This window comes from Ailuropoda melanoleuca, chromosome 14 (genome assembly GCF_002007445.2).
Source record: "Ailuropoda melanoleuca isolate Jingjing chromosome 14, ASM200744v2, whole genome shotgun sequence".
Lineage (NCBI taxonomy): Eukaryota > Metazoa > Chordata > Mammalia > Carnivora > Ursidae > Ailuropoda > Ailuropoda melanoleuca.
In genome coordinates, this window is record NC_048231.1 from 69,480,176 (window position 1) to 69,489,746 (window position 9,571).

The 9,571-nt window shown below is 42.9% G+C and overlaps 2 protein-coding genes across 3 annotated transcripts in view; both read right to left on the reverse strand.

The window, feature by feature from the left end:
- Positions 1-1,482: 1,482 nt before the first annotated feature.
- On the reverse strand, positions 1,483-9,564 carry LOC100468240 (zinc finger protein 396). 2 transcript variants are annotated; one of them, XM_034643165.1, is made up of 4 exons: positions 9,093-9,564; positions 6,997-7,418; positions 6,369-6,510; positions 1,483-2,676 (listed from the first exon to the last, which is right to left on the reverse strand). In XM_034643165.1, exons 2-4 carry the CDS (start codon positions 7,411-7,413, stop codon positions 2,222-2,224), a joined length of 1,014 nt encoding a protein of 337 aa, XP_034499056.1. In that variant the 5' UTR covers positions 7,414-7,418; positions 9,093-9,564; the 3' UTR covers positions 1,483-2,221. The 2 variants fall into 2 exon arrangements, with proteins under 2 accessions (XP_034499056.1, XP_019653487.1); XM_019797928.2 differs by having other exon boundaries at positions 6,997-7,478.
- LOC117795944 (zinc finger protein 396-like) overlaps positions 9,287-9,571 on the reverse strand; it is a 10,223-nt gene continuing 9,938 nt past the window's right edge. The window contains exon 3 of the mRNA XM_034642201.1: positions 9,287-9,454. Coding sequence (XP_034498092.1) covers positions 9,287-9,454 — 168 coding nt within the window. The remainder of the gene's footprint in view (positions 9,455-9,571) is intronic.

A 9,571-nucleotide genomic window follows, 5' to 3' on the forward strand; every position in this document is an offset into this window, starting at 1 on the left:
GGGGTGCTAACATCATGCTAATTTTTAGAATCAAGGTTAGCCCAAGTCATATTAAATCTCCATTTAAATGAACTAGCATTAGGAGACCTACGTAAGTGCATGATTAGCTCCCAGGACACAGCAACACCTTTTAAAGATTTGTCATGTACTTAGATGATATGACTCACACCACCTTCCGGGGGAGAAATTCAGATTATTCACAATGCAGAAAATACAATCTCTTGAGCTTTATGGCAGCACCAGGTGAAGACAGCTTCCCTCAGAACACTTGATTGAGATTCTGTCATTTTATTCATATTAACAAGAAACTCTGTCTTTCCATAATTTAGCAATAATGCACAATACACATATCTGAGGAATTTGCTGCTCTCATAGATGGCTTGTTCCTTTAATTACAAAGAGAATGAGCCCAAATAAAGACTCCTATACTTAAAAACTGATAATATACAAAACCCTATATATATTCATATTCACTAGAGCTACAAAGTATAATCACTACCAGAAAATTCTATAATTTACACTCACCTCTCCCCTTACCGATCTTATGTTATCAATATTCGAAGTAGAGCACAGTAGCCCCGTATTTGTTTCTGGAGTCACTCCAAGCACTAGATACGGTTGGATTTTCTGATAATACGAAGTTTATACTTCACAAGGGTCCCAAACAAGCAAGTTCACTATAAGCCCTCTCTTCCCTTCTCCTAAGGGCTTTCATTTCTGATGTTTGCTTCCATATTGGGTGACTGTGGCACCACAGAACACATTGTAATTCATGTATTCTTATAATACAGTTATCAAGAATCCCTAGAAAAGGGAACATTATGTTGTATACTGTCAGAATAATTGTAATAACATACAAGTCATTCATTTTACTTTTAAACAGGAAATCTGAGTGACTTATATATGGGCAGAACTCAGTGGACTTTTCAAACTGAACTTTAGTAATTTTGTACAAGAGTGTCAAAACCCAGGGGCTCGTGTCTTAACAGCTTGTCTAGAAACAAACCTTACTGAGAACGCCTAAGACCCTGAAAAGGTTGTCTTGAGATGCCTGAAACAGGCTCACAGTTGATTTATGCCAGAAAAGGGGCCTTGAAGGACACACCAAAGGAGAGCTGTCAGCCGGTAAGGGTTTCCTTTTCCATGTGAGCTGTGCACACTTCTCCATTTCAGGCCACATTTGCTCATATGCGTGTTACATCTGTCTTATTTGGACAGTCTTTCTTCATCTCCTTTTTTTCGTTTAAACAGGAGCATGAGCCTTATAGAAGCACCCATAGATAGCCCTGTTTATGACGCCATTCCCTACGTTTATGCCATTCCCTAAGACACGTAGAACCATCTTGCTGTTTTCACGGAATTATTTCCAAATTACATGGTAAAGGAGGTTATTTTTTTCCTACATAGAAAACCCCTTAGGGGGGCGCCTGGGTGGCTCAGCTGGTTAGGCATCCGATTCTTGATTTTGGCTCAGGTCACGATTTCAGGGTCATGGGCTCCTCGCTCAGCAGGGGAGTCTGCTTGAGATTCTCTCTCCCTCTACCTCTTCCCCCACTCCCACACACTCTCCCTCTAAAAATAAATAAATCTTAAAAAAAAAAAACTGCTTAGTATCATAAATAGTGCGGGCTTTTGTGAATTGTCATAAGAGATTAAATGCCTTTACTCATCTACCCCTAACAATGACTTTGGACATTTCAGCCTTGGTCTGAAGGTACACATTCTTTTGGGCCTCCTCAATCATATTCTCATATTTTGAGTCTGGTAACAAAAAACAAATGGTGAAAAAATTTTTAAATGCTCTAATCTTTGGTCTGGGAACTCCAATGCTTAAGTTATGGAATGGAGGAAAATACTTATTTTTATACTGAGTAACTCACACATTCCTTCTCAACAGGGAAAATTTGTCTAAAAAGACATGTACCAGTTCATTATTTGTGTTAGTAATGGAAATAGACCATGTTTGAGAATGTCTTTCAAGAGGTACCCTGGGGAGGGAAATCTGAATTATGCTTCAGAATCTCAAACATCTGAATTGACACTATATTGATAAGCAGAAGCACAAACAACGTTGACAGAAGATATTTTACATTCTCTCCTGTAGCTTTTATGACTTCTGAAAGCAAACTAGTGCCCACTAACACCACTGAAATACTCAAGGAGTGTTTGTGCTTTGGGTCTTTTCCCATTGAAAAAGCTCTGAGCAAATGCTTTGATTCCCTTACAACACTGATGGGACTTTTTCTTTTGTGTGTCTTTTCCTATGTCTGAGAAGATTTGAGCTCTGACTAAAGGCTTTCCCACATTCATGACACTTGTAAGGTTTTTCCCCAGTGTGTGTTCTTCGATGCTGTATCAGGACGGCACTCCGGCTGAAAGCCTTGGCGCACACATCACATGCGTAAGGTTTCTCCCCACTGTGGATTCTGTGATGGAGGATAAGGGCTGAGCTCTGACTGAAGACTTTGCCACATTCATCACACTTGTGTTGTTTTTTTCCAGAAGGGTTTTTCTGTCTTCTTTCAAACTTGCCATTTTGTTCATAGGCTCTTCTATACGTGCAACTCTGGGGAGCACCCATATGAAGGGTGTTAGGAACATTGTAATGCAGTTCCATGCCTGGAGAAGTCTTTTGCGTCGAAGCTGAATTCACATTTATAGTTTTCGTGTCTTTACCTGAAATAATAAACAGAAAAGCAATGTCACCAGTTCTCTGTTCAGAAAGAAAGGCAAATAGAATGATCCAAAGAAAATATATATGGATTATTTATTGGCTAGCATATTTATAAAATAGCATCACAATGTGGAAGATGGAGATGGGAAGTCACAAAACATTGAGAAGATCATAAGTCAAAAGGGAAAGATTTATATGTTGAGGAGACAGTCAACTATAAAGATGAAAAAGCTCCATGCAAAAGGTAGAATGGTGAATAGAGGTAAAAAGATGTATCGAGACTGAAAAAAAAAATCTGGAAGAAAAGGGACTACAAGATGAAGAATTATGGGAGAAGCAGAGAAGCAACTGAAGGTGAGGAGCCAGATGTGGCAGTGGGTAGTAATAAATAAGACTCGGCATGAAGGTCAATAAGTCACAGTTTAATAATGATAAATGAAATGAAGAAAGCCGAGGGGTCAAAAATGAATATGGAAAATAAGGTCAGAAATACAAATTAGTGAGGAAAAGGGGAGGATATAGACTAGGATAACTGACACCTCAAATAAAGCAAGGGTAGCACAGACTACCCACTTAGGAAAATCCTCTACTCTTACATGTATTTTATAGTACTAGCTGAATGGCGTTATTACTGGTGTAAACAGAAAGCATTTTGTAAATGGTAAGGATTCTATCTCAAATTCATTTTTGATAGCTCAAACTCCAAAGTGACTTCAATGTCTGGTTCCTGCCATCAAAATCTACGGATGTCCACTCTCACCACTTTTATTCAACATAGTACTGATGTCCTAGCAACAGCAATCAGACAACATAAAGAAATAAAAGTCTCCAAATCGGTAAGGAAGAAGTAAAACTCTCGCTATTTGCATACGACATGATACTTTATCTAGAAAACTCTAAAGACTCCACCAAAAAACTATTAGAACTGATACATGAATTCAGTAAAGTCGCAGGATACAAACCAACGTACAGAAATCTGTTGCAATCCTATACACTAATAATGAAGCAGCAGAAAGTGGAATTAAAACAATCTCATTTACAACTGCACCCAAAATAAAAGATCTAGGAATAAATTTAACCAAAGAGGTGGAAGACCTGTACTCTGAAAACTATGAAACACTGATGAAAGAAATTCAAGACAAGGCAAAGAAATGGAAAGACATTCCATGCTCATGGGTTGGAAGAACAAACATTGTTAAAATGTCTATACTACCCAAAGCAATCTACAAACTTAATGCAATCCCCATCAAAATGCCAACAGCATTTTTCACACAACTAGAACTATCCTAAAATTTGTATGGAACAGTGAAAGACCTTGAATAGCCAAAGCAATCTTGAAAAAGATAAACAAAATTTGAGGTATCACGATTCCAGATTTCAAGTTATATTACAAAGTGACAGTAATTAAAACAGTATGGTACTGGCACAAAAATAAACATATAGCTCAATGAAAGAGGACAGAAACACACAGAAATAAATCTATAATTTTATGGTAAGTAAATCTTCAATGAAGGAGCAATGAATACACAATGGGAAAAGGACAGTCTCTGTAACAAAGTATTGGGAAAACTGGACAGCTACATGAAAAAGAATGAAACTGGACCAGTTACCTACATCATACACAAAAATAAACTAAACAGTGTATTAAAGACCTAAATGTGAGACCTGAAAACATAAAAATTCTTGAAGAGAACAATAGCAGTAATCTCTCTGACATCAGCCATAGTAACATTTTTCTAGATATGACTCCTGAGGCAAGGGAAACAAAAGCAAAAAAAAAAAAAAAAGAAAAGAAACAAAACAAATGAGCAAAGGGAAAAAAAAAGAGAGGCAAACCAAGAAACAGACTCTCAAGTACAGAGAACAAACTGATGGTTACTAGACAGTAGGGGAACGGGGGGAATAGGGGAAATAGGGGATGGGGATTAAAGAGTAAACTTATCATGGTGAAAAAAATTAAATGAAAACAAAACAAAACAAAACAAAAAACGTAAGAAAGGCCTCTGTGAGGACATTCAGAGGTAGAACGTAGTTCTTGTCAACACTGGGACCCGTAGTTCTTGTCAACATTGGGACCCGAGACCTACCTTTGAGGCTGATTACTTTTGTCGAGACCACAAAGAGCTGCAGAGGTAGGGGTGCTTCCCTCCTGACCCTGAGGGAGTGTGAAAAGACTGCCATTTCTCTCTCACTTAAGCCAAGACAACTGCTAGACTGGAGGTGGTAAGTGCCCCGTGCAAGCTCTTGGGAGCAGGGACTTGTCAACTGAGAGACATATTTTCTAAGTCTCTCAATTTTCGTATTTTGTTTTTCCTATATTTTCTTATCAAAATTACCTTGGAAAAACTCTAACCTTACTTAGCTGATCAACCCCTGTGGAATATGGAAGCTGTGCTGCGGAGAGAAGGGGAGATCCTCCCAAGAGGGGTTTCCCTCTTCATTTCTGACTCCCATTTTATCCAGCGTGATCGTCTAGAAGGAAGTCACTCATCAAAGAGGCCTTCTCCACCACTTTAATAAGACTCTGTCCCAGCTTTACTTCGTAACACCTATGCCCCTTATTCTGCCTTGCTTTTCCCTGCAGCACTAATTTGAGTGTCTGCAACAGAAGGACACATTGTTACGCCAGCCATTTTGCAGCACTTCTGTAAAAAGTGATGCAAGCAGCAATGGAGGCCGGCTTAGGACATGAGGGACTAGAGGAAAATATTCAAGTCATCACAAGAGGCAAAGTCATCTTAGCAGCAATCTGGTGATTTTAATACTAGATGCCACCAGTAACCAAGCAAGAAGCTAGACAGAAAATGATGAGGCAGACTAGTGGTCTTTAGACTGACTTTGGGGTCCCTCAGAAGCTGCCTGAAGGTACCAGAGTTGGGGGGAACAGGCCAAGCTGGAGCCATTGTGGACAGACGCTGCTTGTTCCTGCTTCAGTGAGGGTAGCTGTGTTTTCATCTGTTTTATATACTGGAGCTCCGTGCAAAATTTCATTTGAGAAAAGGGTCACACTGTTTTTTAAAAAATTTTATTTATTGGGGCGCCTGGGTGGCTCAGTCAGTTAAGCGTCTGCCTTTGGCTCAGGTCATGATCCCAGTGTCCTGGGATTGAGCCCCTCATCGGGCCCCCTGCTCAGTGGGGAACCTGCTTCTCCCTCTCCAACTGCCCCCCCTTGTGTTCCCTCTCTTGCTGTCTCTCTGTGTCAAATAAATAAAATCTTTAAAAAAAAATAAAGATTTTTATTTATTTGAGAGAGACAGAAAGAGAGAGAGAACACGAGCACATACAGAGAGAGGGGCAGAGGAAGTGGGAGAAGCAGAATCCCCGCCGAGCAGGGAGCCCTGACTCAAGGCTCGATCCCAGGGCACAGGGATCATGACCTGAGAGGAAGGCAGATGTTTAATTGACTGAGCCACCCAGGAGCCCCAAGGGTCATGCTTTTTTAAAAAAGGTTTGAAAATCCCCATGGAGATGATGTCAAGGATTTAAAAATCTGAAAGATATATTAAGAGTCTCTGGGAAAGAAACAAGAACAACACTGAGAATGATCATTAGCACCACCTCCAATGGTGGAAGTCCCCGCTATGAAGAGGAGGCAGGAGGGGAGCTTTGAGACCTCTTGCAGAAAGCAGCCGAGATGTGTGTGGTGGCCTGAGAGGCCACCTTCCCCCACCATGAACTGAATCCCGCCCCTCACCTTTTTGTCTTGAGTGAAACTCCCCTGGTGCCAGGGGCAGCTGCTGCTTTACAGGCTTGATTCTGCTACTTGGTGACTCCTGAGTCATTTCCCAAGATGTCAGCTTCTCGGCAAGCATGTCCTCATTTTGTCCAAAAAAGACCTGGAAGCAGTTAAGTATTACTGAGACTGAAGAAGAGACTCTTGCTGGGACTTTGGGATAAAATAATAGAGAAGAAGGGGCGCCTGGGTGGCTCTGGCTTAAGCATCTGCCTTTGGTTCAGCTCATGATCCGGGGGTCTTGGGATCGAGTCCCGCATAGGGTTCCCTAGCGGGGAGCCTACTTCTTGCTCTCCCTCGTTCACTCCCCCAGCTTGTGCTCTCTCTCTCTCACAAATAAATAAATAAAATCTTTAAAAAAAAATTAATAGAGAAGAAACTACGTAGTAAACATCCTGGGATACAGGAAAAGGGAGGAAGAAAGCAGAGCCACACACTGTTTTCTGGCACAGGCGGGAGTGCATTCACCACCCTACATGTTCGGTGTGCTGAGTAGGAGTACAGTTTGCGAGCCCCCCCCCCACCCCGCCTGTTGCCCTGGAGCTCCTGACTCAACCTGGTCACTCATCCCCACCAGATGCCTTTGTACCTGCTCAGCTGGCCCGTCAAGATCTTTCTCCAGCTCCTCCAGCAGAGTGACGGCTTCCTCTCCATTCTCGGGCCGGTGCTCTCGCAGCCAGCCCTGCAGCTCCTCAGGCAGGATGGCCAGGAACTGCTCCAGCACCAGCAGCTCCAGGATCTGCTCCTTGGAGTTCACCTCCGGCCTCAGCCACTGGTAGCAAAGTTCCCGGAGCCGGCTCAGAGCCTCCCGGGGCCCAGGGGACTCCTGGTAGCCAAACTGCCTGAAACACTGGCGGAAGGTCTCTGGACTGCAGCAGCAGCTCCAGGGGAGGCTGGAGTCCAGATCACAGGCTGGCTCTTCCTCTTCCATCTTCACTATCAGAATGCTGTCAGACTCCTCTGGAGTTTGTGGAAGGAGTGATGACTTTCTCAGTTTTGCAAACATTTGGACTGGGAACAGAGAGGTAGGCTTTAATCTTCAAGAAGGTGAAGTTTTCCTTATGGACACTCCTTAAATATGGTTAAAGAAACAAGTGGGAACAAGACACCGACAAATGTTTCTTAGAACAATACATCTAAGATTAGAAACATAAGACTAGGGGCCCCTGGATGGCTCAGTCGGTTGAGCGTCTGCCTTTGGCTCAGGTCATGATCCGGGGTCCTGGGATGGAGCCCCGCATCGGGCTCCCTGTTCAGGAGGGAGTCTGCTCCTCCCTCACCCTCTGCCTGCCTCTCCCCCTGCTTGTGCTCTTTCTCTCTGTCAAATAAATAGATAAAATCTTAGAAAGAAAGAAAGAAAGAAAGAAAGAAAGAAAGAAAGAAAGAAAGAAAGAAAGAAAGAAAAAGAAAGGAAAAGAAAAGAAACATAAGACTATACTGAAAGCATTGCCCTTAATGTTGGTATAAACCATGCTTTCAAAGAATACTTCCTTAAGAGAATCAAAGAGCTAAGATGCATTAATTCTTATGCATGAGCATTTCCCAATTTATTCTGCAAATCATGCACACGAGGCTGACCAAGAGTCACAATAAGGGATCAGCCAAGATTGTGCAGGAACTCCAGGAGAGCAGAAATAACGGAAGATTGAGGAAAAATTATGACTCTCGGGCAGGCTCAAAGAGCCAATTAATATTTTTCTAGCCTGCTGCAAAGAGTGCTAACCAAGAGTCTCATGAAAGAAGTAGTTTCGTGTGGATTTTTTTCAACGTTTTACTATTAAACAGTATTAAATATAACATTACATTTAATACTATCAAACAGTATTAAAACAATACTATTTTGACAGTAAAGGAACCATTCAAAAGAAAAAGTAATTGCATATTCCCTCATCTTAATGTGTTTCCATTTAATCATGTTACTTCCACTTCCAATCCGTAACATCTTTATTATTTACCTTTCTTCCTCAAAGAATGTTTGGGTTGTTTCTAATATTTACTATCATAAATAACGCTGGGAGGCACATTTTCGGGAATATAATCTTTTTCTCCAAGTTATTCAAGGATATCCCAAGGACTTGGCTTGTTGGGCTCAAAGGAGAGTGGCAAATGTACTGCAATGTATTATCAAATGAATTACAGAGAAGATTGTTTATCAATCCGCAATGTCAAGAGCCATATAGTGATGTATGAGGGCAGCAATTTCTCCAAGTGTCATTAGCTTGTTAGCAGAAGGGGGGTAGAAAGACACTTTCAGCACCATGTTAGTATATGCATCACTGGTAACTGATGGCTAAAAATCTTGTATGTGCCCGTTTTTCCTCTTTAGGCATTCTACCACCCCCCCCCAACTTCATCAAGCGCTGTTCTAGGCACCAAAGATACAGCAGTGAACTGAACAAAGCCTGTGGCTCCTTAAAGCTTATATTCTAGAGGGAGAGAGACAATGTTACCAAATAAATGATACAATAGTGATTGCAATGTAGCAAATGATAACAAATGACACAGAGAATTTCCTACCACTTTTCTCAGCCCCTTAAATATAAACTTATTTAAATCCTCTCAAAAGCCCTGTACGGTTATTTTCATGCCCGCGTTGCAGATGAGGAGCCTAACAAGGCAAGCTCAGGTACGGTGACCACGGGGAAAGAGGAAGGGCTGGGGTCTGAATCCAGGCCATCCACTTACCCACGGTGCTGCGTGGTCAAGAGGCCGGGGGCCGGGGTCCCAGTGCAGAGACGGAGCAGCAGACCCGGATGATATTGGGCCGGGACAGACTCTAGAGTCGAGACCTGAGCGGCGGGAAGGGTTGAGGCCTTGAGTTTGGAAGCCGTTTGGGGGCGTTACATTGAGGGACCATAAACTAAAGCAGCCTCTGGAAGTCAACGGAGAGAGGGGGGCGGCAGGGGCGCACTCTGCCTTTTCAGCACCAGCAGCCGACGCGTGCCGCCTGCACAGCAGCTCTCGGCGCTACACAGGAGACCGGGAGACCGAACCTCCAACACCGCACGCGGGCCAGTCACGAGCCGGCTCCCTGGAGGGAGGCTTCGCTGAGAGCCCCGAATCCGCGGTCCTTACGCAGAGGACCGACTCTCACGCCAAAATCCCTCCTCCAGCGGGCCGGCTCGCAGAGGGCTGGCGCCCGAGGGTCCCCGGACACGTCGCCC